The 16,706-nt window shown below is 36.7% G+C and overlaps 1 protein-coding gene and 1 long non-coding RNA gene across 28 annotated transcripts; one reads left to right on the top strand and one right to left on the bottom strand.

Moving 5' to 3' along the window:
* The first annotated feature begins 1,487 nt into the window (after nucleotides 1-1,487).
* LOC136238137 (uncharacterized) lies at nucleotides 1,488-4,485 on the top strand. Of its 7 annotated transcripts, XR_010692789.1 has the most exons (10): nucleotides 1,488-1,818; nucleotides 1,865-1,987; nucleotides 2,270-2,875; nucleotides 2,933-3,022; nucleotides 3,074-3,142; nucleotides 3,202-3,294; nucleotides 3,344-3,452; nucleotides 3,511-3,614; nucleotides 3,659-3,747; nucleotides 4,217-4,485. It is a non-coding gene; the product is annotated as an uncharacterized lncRNA (long non-coding RNA). The 7 variants fall into 7 exon arrangements; XR_010692785.1 differs by having other exon boundaries at nucleotides 1,865-2,875; XR_010692787.1 differs by having other exon boundaries at nucleotides 1,488-1,845; nucleotides 1,909-2,875.
* Nucleotides 4,413-8,430, bottom strand: LOC136238135 (uncharacterized). Of its 21 annotated transcripts, none has more exons than XR_010692779.1 (13): nucleotides 7,900-8,423; nucleotides 6,657-6,794; nucleotides 6,368-6,415; nucleotides 6,263-6,317; nucleotides 6,134-6,202; nucleotides 6,023-6,079; nucleotides 5,915-5,971; nucleotides 5,217-5,290; nucleotides 5,059-5,161; nucleotides 4,939-5,007; nucleotides 4,785-4,877; nucleotides 4,628-4,735; nucleotides 4,413-4,560 (listed from the first exon to the last, which is right to left on the bottom strand). XR_010692779.1 is itself a non-coding variant. In XM_066028480.1 (13 exons), the coding sequence occupies exons 3-6, from the start codon at nucleotides 6,790-6,792 to the stop codon at nucleotides 6,047-6,049; spliced, it is 303 nt and encodes a 100-aa protein (XP_065884552.1). In that variant the 5' UTR covers nucleotides 6,793-6,986; nucleotides 7,900-7,978; nucleotides 8,042-8,430; the 3' UTR covers nucleotides 4,413-4,560; nucleotides 4,628-4,735; nucleotides 4,785-4,877; nucleotides 4,939-5,007; nucleotides 5,059-5,161; nucleotides 5,217-5,290; nucleotides 5,915-5,971; nucleotides 6,023-6,046. The 21 variants fall into 21 exon arrangements, 9 of the variants coding, with proteins under 9 accessions (XP_065884552.1, XP_065884551.1, XP_065884550.1 ...); XM_066028480.1 differs by lacking the exon at nucleotides 6,263-6,317 and having other exon boundaries at nucleotides 6,134-6,219; nucleotides 6,657-6,986; nucleotides 7,900-7,978; nucleotides 8,042-8,430; XM_066028479.1 differs by lacking the exon at nucleotides 6,263-6,317 and having other exon boundaries at nucleotides 6,134-6,219; nucleotides 7,900-7,978; nucleotides 8,042-8,430.
* Nucleotides 8,431-16,706: the final 8,276 nt, after the last annotated feature.

Here is a 16,706-nt window from a genome sequence, read left to right as displayed (position 1 = left end):
GTTGGAGATTAAAAGGGTGGTAACTTCTTGAATATGTTACAAAGTGGAGGTACAAATCAAAATGGGATATCAATTTCATTATGAAAACTTTGTATACATAAATAATCTAGCATTACTGTATTCATTTGTCCTCCACTTAAATATGCTACAACAGTGTCAGTACATTGTCAGTCTACCTTGAAATCTCAACTCTAGAGTAGATCCAACACAGAGCAGCCTGCACTGTAACAAATACATGTGATCCCACTGTAATTTCATGGACCAGCTGGACCAGGGGCGGATCCAGAGTCTGGAAAGAGGGGGGGCACCTTGCTGAAAAAAGTTGAAGAGCAAAAAAAAAAAAAAAAAAGGTCACAACAATAATAGCTAGTTATCCTTTACCAAATATATTATATCACGTATGTTATGTAAAATAAAATCCTATTTATAGCTTCCTAAGTAAGCTACACTTCCCCACGAACACTGTGACTGCTTTATTAGAGTGATTGGTGATTGACTGCTCTATTAGAGTATCTCGATCTTATATACATTTTTTTAAGGGAGGGAGGGGGGGCACGTGCCCCCCCTGGATCCGCCACTGCTGGACTGGGAATCATTTGAAAATAGACGAACAAATTTAACCTGTTGTTTGAAGTGAATGTTGTTTGAAGTGAAGCATGTGAAATGTTACACTTAAGAAATTCTAGGATTCTTAGGTGGTATGTAATTAATGTGAGTGTTCCATTTCAGGTCTGACTAGATACATTGAAATTACACACACACACACATCTTGGTCCAAATCACGTTTGCCTGGTGGCTAAGGACATGGTTTCACATGCACAGAAGGCTTATAATTGAGATTTGGTTGATCTTGGAGTTTTGGCGATTCAAGGCTAGCAGTTAGACACATCCTTGAATTTGTGCAACAGAAAAAATCAGCCCACTATTGAATACAGCATTAGTCCACTGCACCGGCTGTTAATAACTCCATGCATACACTTCAGTGATGTTTGCAGAATATAGCCTCCTTGCGGTCTGCCAAAATATTTGCTTCTCACACACTGCACAAAATTCTTCAAGTTTTAATTCAGCTGGCTTTTTCCTGTTACCAGTGTCTGCCTGCTTGCTTTATTTGTACACTGACTTATGACTTGAAAAGCCAGCCAAGACTGTCAAATAAAGCAAAACAGCTCACATAAAGTGCCCTTCTTGATATATCTGTAGATGAACCATGGATGAACATCACTGATACAGCTCATCCCACAATTAATACTTCGTTACTAATGACAACCAACAAGAACCCGCAATCGATCCTTTAATTCTTTTTTTATCTTATGTTTAATCACCCACTGGAGGTGCCACTGATAACTTGTAAGGGTACTTTCAGTAATGGTAAGTTGTAAGCTTCAATTTGAGAAAGCGTTCCGTTCCGCCGTGGAATAGTCCATCATTCCGTTCCGTTCCGTGCCAATTTTTTTTTTGGGCCCACTTCTGACATAATTATTAAGTTAATATTTTATAATTACTAAGAAAATTTTTCTCGTTTGGTGAACTTACCGTTTTTGTTTGTTTTACGTAAAGTCACATTACTCAAGGGGTTGGTGAATCTCTGGGACAAAACCCTCGAATCAACCCAGCTGGGTTCCTAGGGGTTCTTCTTCTCAAGTGATGTAGCGAAGTCAAGGAGCGAATTATACAGGCAGCTAGTCTTACTAGGTGAAAATTCCTTTGCCATCTCACAACACACGAGATGACTGAAACAGATTTGCCATGGGCTGGGAGTGGAGGAAATGAAGGCTATAAGAACATGAAATAGTGAACACTGAGTATATCTATATGGTATGATAGTATAAACTGCAATTGTTGGTTAGTTGGATTTCCTGAGACTACATGAGTAGCTATCTCATGTATCTTCATTTGATATGTCAGTCATTCAGTGTCCAGTTCAGCCGAGGGTTCAGCTTGGTGACCCACAAAAAGCACAGCTAAGTTTGCATCATTTACTCAGGTGAATTGGCAGGGAAGCACTCATTTTTGTGGGCCCACTTCTGAGTTAGAAAATTTTTACATTTTGTGAATTTACCGTTTTTTGTTTGTTTTACGGAAGTCACATTGTTCAGGCATAGATTATATATTCCTCACCTAGGGAATATATAATCTATATGGCTTGCCATTTTCTAATCCTATTAGTGTGCACATGCAGTACTAGTTTCAGTAGTAGGTGTTCTAGAAGCAGTTCCGTTGGGAGCTATAACATATACCATCATTCTATTATAATCCAATACTATAGTGCTGCTGTGGTGAAGCTTTATGTTTACTAAAGGAGATTACGGAACCCACTATGACAATTACGGTCATGTCACTAGGCCAAGAGTTGTAAGATCACTTCAATAAATTGACCTTGTCAAGTATATAGGTCCCAAATACAACTGAGATGTACTTCATGACCTCATTTATAAGACCACCTCAATATACAGTAGTGACCGTGTCAAGTATATAGGTCCCAAATGGTGTCTAACTTGGTCCGTTGTTGGGACATGAAAACTCATGTACTGTATTAATGACCACTCCTATGATATGTTTATTGTGGCACCAGTTGGTTTGTTAGTAGTGCTATTTGGGAAGGCTATGATAAAAGAATTTTTTTGTGGGTGTTTGCAACTATACTATAAGCTAACAAAGCCATTGTCTAGCAAATCGTTTTGTGCAGCATATCGATACTGTTGCAACTGCTGTGACAAATCGCATGGTACAAAATAAAGGTGATATGTGGGAACCGTTACTTGTGTATTATCTTGTGAGGTCATGTGATCTTGTCACAGGTGTTGACTGTGGTATTTCATAATGAGATGAATTGTACGGCACTATCACCATGATGCCAACTTCAGAGACACTGGTATGATAAGTTGTGTGATTTTTTTTCACACAATCAATTGTGCCACTCTGTTGTTAGGCAAGGTTAACATTACTGTGGACACCTCAACTTTGTAGCTACCCTGATTTATGTGACATGTTGCCATAGTGATAGCTGTTACAATACAAGGTTTGCATGACAACAGCATACTACTGTATCACTTTTCCGCCATCGTAACAGGCCTACCAAATAAGCATAATTGAAGCCTTACTACAGAGCCCAGTTGGAGTGGTAGCACGGACCATAAAGGTGGGTGTGGTGGTGTGTTGTATCTTGGTGTGTGTTGTGAGGGCCATGTACTTCTCCAGCCTCAGAATGGCTGTGTTGTCAAGGGGATAAGGGAAGCATTTATTAACTATAACAAAGTGTCCACCCACATGATCAAAGCTGCTGCAGGACAGGTGAACACCAACCACATACACACAACTATTATTGTTGCCATGGTTACAGAAAGGAGCATCATCACACAAACTACAATTGTGATGTTACCGTCTTGAAGAGTTTCTACTTCTGCAGTGAAGGAAACTAATGACGCCATGGCAACTGGTGGCATGTACAAGTGAGCACGTGCTACAGTATGTAACCAGTCATGTCCATTTAACTGTCTGTCATCACAGGACTATATAATCTACTGACATTCAAGAAACACACTTCACAAGTCTTAGTTATATACATATACTATCTATGAGAACACTCACCAGATAAAATCCTCAAGTGGATAGTAAGAGTATTTGTATTAATACACCATCATCAATACCTCTATAGGCATCATTAGAAAGTACTGGTTCCAGTACAAATAGATTGCTGTTGTGTATTTTTGCTTATTTGCAAAAAGTGCATCGTTTGACTGTGGGGTATGTTCTTGTAATGCAACTGTATGGCGGTCATTTGACAATGTTCATTAAGTGTGATAACATACAACATGTATGTGGCTTTTACATATGCATATCTTGTATGACATAGCTGTACCTGTTCTCATGACACCTAGTTGTCACTGCTAATGTGTGCATGCCATTGCTGTAGAGCAGGGTTTTACAAGGAGGGGAGGGTCCACAAAGTTTAATTTCACAGATTGGCAGTTCTCCGTGCAAATTTCCCCATTCAAAATTTGCAGTTTACTCAAAGTGGCATTCCCGTTTATGTGATGTCAACAATTGATTAAGCTACCACACTGTCACTTTATAATGAATCCGAAGAACAAATTGTTAGAGAAAGGGCCTATATTATACTACCATATCAGATTGGTTTGTTAATCGGCTTAATGGTGCACCCTCCTTGCTATCTAAGCCAAATTTTCTATTTACTATCACTTGTTTCCAACAGAGAATTGAAGTTCCCAGCTATGAAATTCTGTTACAGACTGGTGGATTAATGAACTTAAGGTGACTGATATGTTTATAAGGATGATGACGGACGGATAGTGAACCTTTATGTATCTTGTACAGGACAGATTATTCACGTATCTTGTACAGGACGGGTTATTTAATCCCAATGATGAAATGCACAAGTAAACCATGTGTTTGTGTTGCATGTTTTGTTATACTTACAAGGATGACATTTCTTACAATATAATATTATGTATTGTACACTGACTCAAATTTAAATATTGCGTTAAATAATGACCTGAGGTGTTTCTTGAATGTCAGTAGACTCAGTATAGGTTTGTCCTGTGATGGACGGAAAGACAGACAGTTAAATGGACATGACTGGTTACATACTGTAGCACGTGCTTACTTGTACATGCCACCGGTTGCCATGGTGTCATTAGTTTTCTTTACTGATGAAGTAGAACTCTTTAAGACAGTAACATCACAATTGTAGTTTGTGTGATGATGCTCCTTTCTGTAACCATGGCAACAATAATAGTTGTGTGAATGTGGTTGGTGCTCACCTGTCCTGCAGCAGCTTTGATCATGTGGGTGGATACTTTGTTATAGTCAATAAATGCTTCCCTTATCCCCTTGACAACACAGTCATTCTGAGGCTGGAGAAGTACATGGCCCTCACAACACACACCAAGATGGTAACCACATCACCACACCTACCTTTATGGTCCGTGCTACCACTCCAACTGGGCTCTGTAGTAAGGCTTCAATTATGCTTATTTGGTAGGCCTGTTACGATGGCGGAAATGTGATACAGTAGTATGTTGTTCTCATGCAAACCTTGTGTTGCAACAGCTATCACTATGGCAACATGTCACATAAATCAGGGTAGCTACATTTCGTATTGGACTAGTTGAGGTGTCTACAGTAATGTTAACCTTGCCTAACAACGGAGTGGCACAATTGATTGTGTGAAAAAATCACACAACTTATCATACCAGTGTCTCTGAAGTTGTCATCATGGTGATAGTGCCGTACAATTCATCTCATTATGAAATACCACAGTCAACACCTGTGACAAGATCACATGACCTCACAAGATAATACACCAAGTAACGGTTCCCACATATCACCTTTATTTTGTACCATGCGATTTGTCACAGCAGTTGCAACAGTATCGATATGCTGCACAAAACGATTTGCTAGACAATGGCTTTGTTAGCGTATAGTATAGTTGAAAACACCCACAAAAAAATTCTTTTATCATAGCCTTCCCAAATAGCACTACTAACAAACCAACTGCTGCCACAATAAACATATCATAGGAGTTTTCTTGTCCTAACAACGGACCAAGTTAGACACCAATTGGGACCTATATACTTGACACGGTCACTACTGTATATTGAGGTAGTCTTATAAATGAGGTCATGAAGTACATCTCAGTTGTGTTTGGGACCTATATACTTGACAAGGTCACTATATTGAAGTGATCTTACAACTCTTGGCCTAGTGACTCATATGACCGTAATTGTCATAGTGGGTTCACTCATTATATTACAGCCACACAACACCCAAAACACTACAGCAGAACCCCTCTATACAAGATATGTGTGAGAATAATTATACTTTATAGTTTACACCAGCACAAAGGAAGAGAAGTTCCACTGTATCACACAGAAACGATAAGATCACGCACCTCTCCTTGCTGTCTAATTCAAGTCATCATCTGTTGTACCTGACTAGCTCTCTCTTCCTAACAACCAATCAGAATAGCTCGAAGTTTAAAGACGTCAATGCTAATTACCATTTTCTTTTGAGCTTCTTCCAGTTATTGTAGCAGATTGATCTTGTCTTCTAGTTTCTGTGATGATGTCATATAAGCTCATGTGATGTCACATGACAACAGAGTACACACCTTCTTATCTGTGTCCCCTTGTGTGATGACCACTTTTACTGCTGTCCGTTGTTTGTGCACCTCTCCCTCCTCACGTATAGTGTAGCCTTGCGGTAAACAAAGTGTGACTTGCATAACGTAAGCACCCACTTAAAAAGTCCACAAATTTTGACCCAAAATCAATGTCCGTTTGCCATACACTACACTGTAGTGAGGCCAGCCAAGTTAAGTTACAATAACAGAGTATATACTCACTGGCTTCTAACTTGCTACTTCTAGTTGTTCCTTCAGTGACACATTCCCCTGTACAACAACAACAAAGACAACTTCACACCGCTACAAGTATCAAGAAATGTTCCACCAACTAGTAACAGCTTTACTACTCTCCCTAATGACTATTTACACATTAGGGTTACCGGTAGCAGGATGCTCTGGGAACAACAATGTTTTTGAGATTAGCAAGTTGTCTTGCAACATTGTAGAAAACCACTAAACACTATCTCTGTCTCACATGACTATCATCAGTCTAGCCCCACCCCCTTACACTGCAAGGTTAAGCTTGGATATTTGGTGATACCCGTCTTGTTCCTTAGCTCCTCTTTCAGCTGTGTCATCAGATGCCTGCCTTGAAGCAGGTCTTTGCCAGTGTCTCCTGAGTCATCTGCTCTATACCAGTGCATCTCTGTGACAATTTGAAACAATGAGCAATATTAACACACATTGTGTCATCAAATATGCCAACCACATAACAATTATTCAAATATGTGATTAGCAGCACCACTTCTTACATACAGTAACACAAGCATAGACATGCCCGGGGTTATGATGCATGACCAATCTCCTTTAGTAAACATAAAGCTTCACCACAGCAGCACTATAGTATTGGATTATAACAGAATGATGGTATATGTTATAGTTCCCAACGGAACTGCTTCTAGAACACCTACTACTGAAACTAGTACTGCATGTGCACACTAATAGGATTAGAAAATGGCAAGCCATATAGATTATATATTCCCTAGGTGGGGAATATATGTGACCCTATTTTGGAAAACCATACATCTGGGCACATTGGCCAATTTTGTTTTTCATAGCTACAATGAAGCACTGAGTGGTTATCTACCTTATGTGAAAATTTTGTGATGATACGTTGAAACATTCCAAAGATATGGCCAATTTACTGTCTAATACATTACAAACTAACTTTTCATTATCAGTTTATAGAACTGAATAGTGATCAGATGTGACAAATTGATGACAAATCACTTTGTTGACAAAGATCACCATTCTTACAATCTAAAATTAATGAAAAGAGATTCTTGAGAGTTTAATCATGTGTTCTTTGTACCTTTACTCAATTAAATTACTTGTAATATTGTGTAAAGACAAGAAAATGTTTGGTTTTGGGAATGAACAAATCACCCAATTTGTAAGTTAATTGTTGTCCCACACATCGTGAAACTACTACATGGTCTGATATAATTCATTATATCTCCTAGATAAAAGAAGCTATGGGTGTGAAATTTCACAGCAAGAAGGCTTAATAGTTGCTCTATCAGAATATGCAAAAAAATTAATTTTAAAAATCACTGAAATTTTCAATTGAGAATTCCCACAAATTTTTCATGTGCCTAGATGTATGGTTTTCCAAAATAGGGTCACATATAATCTATGCCTGAACAATGTGACTTCCGTAAAACAAACAAAAAACGGTAAATTCACAAAATGTAAAAATTTTCTAACTCAGAAGTGGGCCCACAAAAATGAGTGCTTCCCTGCCAATTCACCTGAGTAAATGATGCAAACTTAGCTGTGCTTTTTGTGGGTCACCAAGCTGAACCCTCGGCTGAACTGGACACTGAATGACTGACATATCAAATGAAGATACATGAGATAGCTACTCATGTAGTCTCAGGAAATCCAACTAACCAACAATTGCAGTTTATACTATCATACCATATAGATATACTCAGTGTTCACTATTTCATGTTCTTATAGCCTTCGGCATTTCCTCCACTCCCAGCAAGTTCAGCCCATGGCAAATCTGTTTCAGTCATCTCGTGTGTTGTGAGATGGCAAAGGAATTTTCACCTAGTAAGACTAGCTGCCTGTATATTCGATCCTTGACTTCGCTACGTCACTTGAGAAGAAGAACCCCTAGGAACCCAGCTGGGTTGATTCGAGGGTTTTGTCCCAGAGATTCACCAACCCCCTGAGTAATGTGACTTCACGTAAAACAAACAAAAACGGTAAGTTGGCCAAACGAGAAAAATTTTCTAAGTCAGAAGTGGGCCCAAAAAAAAAATTGGCCCGTTCCGTAGAATAGACCCCACCTATAATATATGGTACTGAAAATCGTATGGTACCGGTATGTACTATACGCGTATGGTACAAAATACACACATGCATGGTATAGAACAGCTATATATACATGTGCGCAAATGCAAAGCTCACTAAATCACGTACGTATAAGCTAGCTATAGCTATGTGTCGTTCATTAGCAATACTGATCGTAATGGGGAGCCTCGCGGCCGCAATTCAAGAAAACAATGATGATCAGCAAGGAAACACTGAAGATCCCATGCAAGAAATTGAAGAGACAAATCAGACAATGCCAGCATCAGGAGAAGTGCCAACATTTGAATTCTACGGTAACTGCGTACTTTTGCCGGTTATGAAAACGTTAGCTTTAATAGATGCTGAAGATAAGACTTGCACACTACACATTCCGATGTTTTCCTGCTATGGATATTGTGACACTTCACTTGAATACTCTCAAAAACTTAAGTTTAAGATGGAAACATACATACTGAAAACGAAAGCAAAATGTAAATGTTGTGAACCAGTGAAACTGCTCAGTGTATACTCAAGGAATCCAGTGATTTGTGGAGAAGGACATCTGTGGACCGGCAAACGTATCACATTTGATATGCCCATAGAGTGTGAGTGTCTGTTCTGCAAACGCCGAGCTGGCTTACCGTAGAGGAGATCAACTGGTTATCATGTCACACAACCCATAATGTATAAGTCTTCTATTCAGACTGTAATTAACCGTGACAATATTGTTAGTAAACAAAACACTTGGCATTAAAGGACTTTCATGTACATAACTATATGCATTGTTATAAATTCATCAAATTTGTGTTTATATATGTAGAAGTATAATATGTACATATTATACTTCTATATTCTTGAGTGTTGTCTGCTAAACACTTACTCCAAAAATTTTTGCTAAAAGAAATATATCATAGTTATAATTGGTCTGTTAGCAATTAAAATCTTTTAGAAAATTATAGCAAATTATAGCACTCTAAAGAGTCCCCAGCAGGCTTGTTGTAATTACCCAATGAAAGTAATCAGTACAATTACAATTACTTTTTGAAGCCAATCTAATGATTACAATTACAATTACTTCAGTATGTAAAATAATGATTAATAATTACAATTACTTTTCAATTATTACTGTACGTGTGGGGTTATAGAGCTGGGTGATATACTGGTATTGTTAATAATCTGTGATATTTAAGTTATACTGGTTTTGATACCGCCTACTTTTTTAATACCGCCATACCATCTGGGCACTAAGGCCTCCCTGTGGGTTTGTTTCATCCCATATTTAGAAGGTAACCAGACATGTGACAATTAATGTTTGTAGGCAGGTGCTGATGTAGTCAGCTAACCAAACTATATGTAAACAAGTTTGTTAGTGGTAGTTTGTACCTGAGGCTTGCTGAGCTACCATGGGTATTTGGTGCTTTTGTTGTGGTAAATGGCAGTTACTTTAATACCAATAACTTTTACATTAATACTGTGATACTTTTTATGGAAGGTATACCGTTCGTTATTTTTCAATACCGCCCAGCACTAATTGGGGTACAACAATAACTTACTTACAGTTCTCCAGCATTAATCTTAAGGTACGTCTATTAACTCTTCAAACTTTTTTGGTAATAGTCTACATATATTTTGGTCTGAGAACATTGCCACTATGGTTGAATACACACTCAAATGGTGCAAATGTTGCTGCTATTCTTTGCTACTGTACTTAAAATGGGGTATTTATTTGCTTTTATCTTCCAAAATTTTAAAGGGCTTTCATCCTTTGTAAACTCTGTGTCATCCAGATACATTTAAATGTTTCTATTGAACATTATGTACCCCATGGGTATCCCATACTGTACATAAAATGTTTAACTATATGGTCAACAAATACATGACATATAATTTCAATAATTTATTGTAGCTACATGGGCCACATGTTATACACATGGGATTGTGTACATAGTATAGTCAAGTTATGGAGTATAGTACTTTTATATAGCATAACTTTGATTACTTTAATTTAATTACATAATGATTATTGACTGAACAGCTAATTACAATTACAATTACCATTACTTTTATGCTCAGTGAGCAATTACAATTATAATTACAATTACTTGAAAATTGCTAATGATTAGTAATTAATTACAATTATGATTACAATTACAACAAGCCTGGTCCCCAGTGTAGGGAGGATTTAACACCCCCTGGAGAGTAACCAACACTCTGAAGAGAATAACCATTACTCTGAAGAGTAAGTGACACCACCTTCAGAGCATGTGTTACTCCTGTCCTAATGGTTACTTTCCAGGGGTGTTAAATCCTCCCTACACTGGGAACTCCTTAAGAGTTGTGGTTACTCTTCATTTTAACAGTGTATAGTGTAGCAGCTTTGCATGGCTAATTAGCATAATAGTGAAAGCATATTTCACAGTTGTCCATTGTTTCTCTGCTACAATAGTGATGCTCTACTACTAAATAAATCATTCTGCAAAAAGGTAGCTATACTGTTCAATAGTTGGGATCATGAAACCTGTGTTAAACAGCTGTACTTTCTGTATAAGTAACTGGTGATTAAGTTGCTACATATTATATTAATAAAGCCTCTAGTCAGCTATACTGCACCAAGGGAAAATCAAAATGGTCACTATGTCTTACAAATGATATTATGTATTTATTTATATATTCACCTCAGTTTCAGCCATTCACACAGAATTATGTAAAACAGGACATAGAATGAGTCTAAGTCTACAATCCTCTACTAAATTTAGCTTTAGCACCCATGGTGAAAAATTACTGACTTTGTCACAACATTTTTACTAGTTACCAACAGTAGTAAACCTTGTAACACATTACTGTTGTAATTTAGTTACTTTTCGGATAGTTGTAGTACAAATTACTAGCTACAAGGTATGTATCATGCTATCTTCAAAGTGTAAGGGAAAATTAGGAACTTTTCAAACTATAGGAATAAACAAGGGGTCATCACCTGAAGCTAACTATATTATCCAGTAGGGATAAACCTTGCACTTCAGGTCACAGGTGATGACCTCCCTTGTTTGAACATTTTTATTACTGTACTGGTCCCCAATAGCTTGTAAAATTGGACAATGCTTGCAAGAAAAGTTGTGTAAACGATCTGGTATACAAGCTTTTCCTGAATAATCAACCAAAATACTCTAATAGAACAGTCACGTTAACATTTATTTTAAAAGTAGCCATATACTCATTTATTTGCATCTAAAAATACTTAATTTCTCAGAGCTTCTAAAATATGCCCTAACCTCCATGAGTAGCATCCATATCTGTTGTACACTTTTCAAACTCCACTGTGTAAAATTCATTGTCAAAGTTCTCCCCCATTTCGACCACCTATGGGTGTTGGACTGGCTTACATAGATTTTTTGCATACATACAACAGGGCTTGAATGTCAGTATATAGCTTTTGCTAGTTCTATCTACCTTCACACCACCTTTATTCTAGCAAATCACACACAATTTAGTGGCTGTATTCTGAGGTAGTGTTGTCATTCTTGTAACTGCACTATGCTGTAATTTATTTTATGCATATATGTATGAAAAAGTCATGAGTAATGTACTGTGTTCAGAAGCAACCACTAGTGTACAGAATAGCAGGCAGTGTACATACAATGTAGTCAGTTTGAAATGATCATATATGTATAGCTCAAGCAAAGGGGAAGCACAGTAAGTATTAATGTTTATCAAGCAATATTGTAGTTGCAACGTGTGTGCATAATATTACTCTATCTGCTATATTAGACTAATTGTCAAAGGGGTAAGATGTTATTACATACACAGGTAACTAGGTCACCTGTACAATGTTGTCTACAAATGATAAATATGAGTAATTTATTCACGATGGATACATGATATTAAATTGGATGTACATTCTGGTTACTGTGGCAACCCAATAAACACAATGTAAGGGTTTTGTTCAACATTCAGCTGTAGTTTGTAATCATATGTTCTGCATCACTGTGAAACTGATGCATATGTTTTCTACAGTGAAACCTCGTCTATATGTTGCTATAAATGTCTCTATAGTATCTACCATCAAATGTATGTATGTTGTTCCTGTCTTGTGTATTTCAGTTCTAGAGATAATACCATAGGTAGTTATCTTGACTGGAAATTAAGCAGTATAGTTGGACTTTAATTTTCTTTGCTTGTTTCACTGAGGTTTTATTTTACAGCAGAGATGTATGTGTACCAGGCTTGTTGTAATTGTAATCGTAATTAATTACTAATCATTAGCAATTTTCAAGTAATTGTAATTATAATTGTAATTGCTCACTGAGCATAAAAGTAATGGTAATTGTAATTAGCTGTTCAGTCAATAATCATTATGTAATTAAATTTAAGTAATCAAAGTTATGCTATATAAAAGTACTACTCCATAACTTGACTATACTATGTACACAATCCCATGTGTATAACATGTGGCCCATGTAGCTACAGTAAATTATTGACATTATATCTCATGTATTTGTTGACCATATAGTTAAACATTTTATGTACAGTATGGGATACCCATGGGGTACATAATGTTCAATAGTAGAGAAACATTTAAATGTATCTGGATGACACAGAGTTTACAAAGGATGAAAGCCCTTTAAAATTTTGGAAGATAAAAGCAAATAAATACCCCATTTTAAGTACAGTAGCAAAGAATAGCAGCAACATTTGCACCAGTTGAGTGTGTATTCAACCATAGTGGCATTGTTCTCAGACCAAAATATATGTAGACTATTACCAAAAAAGTTTGAAGAGTCAATAGACGTACCTTAAGATTAATGCTGGAGAACTGTAAGTAAGTTATTGTTGTACCCCAATTAGTGCTGGGCAGTATTGAAAAATAGCAAACGGTATACCTTCCATAAAAAGTATCACAGTATTAATGTAAAAGCTATTCCAGAGAAGTATGCCATGAAATGTCTATGGTTTTTTCATGAAATGTTAAATCTCCCCTATGAAATGTACCGTGAAAGTCAATTCATGGTATGCCATGGGTTGTTGCATGGGTCATGAAATGTGTCTCCAGATCAGATTATCATGGTAATTTCATGGCATTGTAGAGATTTCATAGGTGCAGTACCCATGAAACGTTAAAATTCATGGGATAAACCATAGGTGTTTTCATGGGTATTCCATGGTTATTTTCATGGGTATTCCATGGTTATTTTCATGCACTGTATCTGGTAGTGATTGGTATTAAAGTAACTGCCATTTACCACAACAAAAGCACCAAATACCCATGGTAGCTCAGCAAGCCTCAGGTACAAACTACCACTAACAAACTTGTTTACATAGTTTGGTTAGCTGAATACATCAGCACCTGCCTACAAACATTAATTGTCACATGTCTGGTTACCTTCTAAATATGGGATGAAACAAGCGTTAGCCCACAGGGAGGCCATAGTGCCCAGATGGTATGGCGGTATTAAAAAAAGCAGGCGGTATTAAAAAAAGCAGGCAGAATCAAAACCAGTATGACTTAAATATCACAGATTATTAACAATACCAGTATATCACCCAGCTCTAACCCCACATGTACAGTAGTGATTGAAAAGTAATTGTAATTATTAATCATTATTTCACATACTGAAGTAATTGTAATCATTAGATTGGCTTCAAAAAGTAATCGTAATTGTACTGATTACTTTCGGTGGGTAATTACAACAAGCCTGATGTGTACACAATATGCGTATAATGTAGCTTTGATGTTTATTTTAAACGTAACTGATTATACTATGCACATATACTAGGAGAAATTAACGAACTTATGTGCAAGTGTAAATAGTGTAAATATATGAATACAGAACTTTTAGAAAGATAAATGCAAGTTTAAGTCATAAATTTAGATGAAATCACTGCACTACTACAACTAGCACAAATTTAAAATGTTAGCTACATTATACATTGCAAACAAAAAAGAATATTTTATTGTGAAAATCACATACAGTGAAATCTCACTTGTCACACTGCCTTGTTATAGCGGTATGGTTCCAAACATAGCCAAGGTGTAGCTTACATTTCATGGCCTTGTTACCGAGACGACTATACCATTATTCACTATCTCAAGCGTGACACCATTGAAATAGCCTGTGTACCTGTTCATTTATACACTTTTTCTGCAATCATTATCCAATAAATGCGAGGGGACCATGATCCCCCTTCCACCACCTATGTAAATGGATGGCTTATATAGAAAAATTCAGTTTGCATACATACAACAAATCCTATATAGTTTTTGCAATCTGGCTAGTTCTTTCCACCTTTAAACCATAAAAGTGCAACAAATCGCACACAATTTAGTGGGTGCATTCTGAGGGAAATATTGTCAAATCAAATTGACATTTTAAAACAGACTACGGAACTTACCCTACTTGTAACTGGGACTACACAATAATTCATTTTTTATGCTTGAAAAACTCACAAGTGATGCACTGTGTTCAGAAACTCTTGTAAGCAACCACTAGTGCACAGAATAGTGGACAGTGTGTACTTACAACTTGATGCAACATGTGTGAATAATAATTATCATGGGTAACTCTATCTGCTATATGCGACTAAATGCTAAACAGGTAACATGTTATGTAACTTGGTAACGCACACAGGTAACTAAGTCACCTGCCTACATATTATGACAAATTAATGTAGTAAAGTACCCACAATGGGAATTAATGAATTGTGATACTAATTTGTCTATATATGCCATGAGATATATTTTGGTTACTGTGGCAACCCAGCAAACACCATACAAGTTATCATATTTCTGTAGATTGTAAGCATTGTATAATTATGATATTATTATCTCCACATCATGGGACTGTTTTGTAAACACAGATTTAGCTAGATATTTGTTGGCATAATAGTCAAGTAGAGCTTGTAAAGTCATAAATCTTATCACTTCCCCAACTAGCTAGTTTGACACTTTCACAAGGTTTCCATCTGACTGTGGTTGGATTATGAAAATTTACTACTATCTCAATAAACAAATTCCTCTTATTTCTGATAAGTGCTTTAGTAATTTTTTAATCTCAATTATCTCCCAGCCTAATACATAGATACATACATAGATGCTTACATACATACATATTACTAAACAGATACCTATATAATATAGTTAACCGATGAATAGATACTAGTGTATTGCAATTAGCTGTGGTGATTTTGCCACACCCTAACATGTTTTTCACAACTTCTAGATTTCAGAACTAAGCATATTGAGCTCAATAGACTATATGTTAATAGATTAATTTGTACTCCAATATGTATCCCAATGCTGCTTATGCTGACACTACAAATAAAGTGCAAGTAAAGATTATGGAGTACTTGAAGTTATAATTACAAGAATATATATTTACGATGAAAAAGAATCTTCCACATAAACCCCTAAGTGTCTCAACTATGATTTACTTCAATAGAATATTCAACAACGACTTTTCAGATGGTCAAAGCTTTTTTAAATGTGCCATGTAGTGAATTCAAGTCATCAGTCTTCAGCTATAGGCTTCTGTTTCCATCTACCACACAATGATAGGAACACACCCCTATTGCAACTATACACTATTATGTGTTTCCTTTATTTTGTAATACTTTTAAAAGTTTTTGCCATCACAGAACTATAATACCCAGAAATCTTTATATTAGTGCGGAGTTAGCAGAGGACATGAGACGAGCCAGTCATCATAAGAACGAACAATTTCATCACTTATATTCAAAAAAACTGTTGCTATCCCTGCACATGAGGTAAGCAATAAATCACAGAACATTCACTTATAGCCATGCTGGTTATTGCTCCCCACAGGGTTTTTCTTTCACGTGAGAGCTCATCATAAGTGGAAGATTCAAATAAATCATGAGCACTTTAATATTGGTCAAGAGCCCACCTTGGCTAGTAGTCTTGTGCAATTGTTTTGGAACTAAGCATTCGGGATATTATATATACTTGGCTTGAAGGCATGTAATAAATAATGTCCAGTTGGTTCCACATGGAGTGTTTTGAGATAAGTCACACTCTAGGGTTCCTATGGATACAAATACATGAATTTAAAATATCCTGACCACCCGGCAAACTCCTGTAAATGTTCAAGCATAAATCGGATGGCTACAGGTATGAGGCTGCCCAGGTCCAGTCATGGATGTTCTTTTTTCCTGCAACTTTTCAAACATACTTATTAATATAACAGCATGCAACATGAGTACAAGTAGACAATGTGTGATGACCATAACAAAATCTATTGGTCAG

The sequence above is a fragment of the Dysidea avara genome, chromosome 11, assembly GCF_963678975.1.
Source record: "Dysidea avara chromosome 11, odDysAvar1.4, whole genome shotgun sequence".
NCBI lineage: Eukaryota > Metazoa > Porifera > Demospongiae > Dictyoceratida > Dysideidae > Dysidea > Dysidea avara.
Note: the sequence above shows the minus strand (reverse complement) of the source record. Positions and strands in the feature narration are given on the sequence as shown.

Excerpts from the sequence above, each read along its gene's own strand:
- LOC136238135 (XM_066028477.1), bottom strand. The coding sequence starts at position 6,792 with ATGCACTGGTATAGAGCAGATGACTCAGGAGACACTGGCAAAGACCTG. Across the intron at positions 6,220-6,367 it reads AAGTAGCAAGTTAGAAGCCA|GCTACACTATACGTGAGGAG; the intron begins GTGAGTATATAC and ends GTTTACCGCAAG. Across the intron at positions 6,080-6,133 it reads AAGGGGACACAGATAAGAAG|AAACTAGAAGACAAGATCAA; the intron begins GTGTGTACTCTG and ends ACATCATCACAG.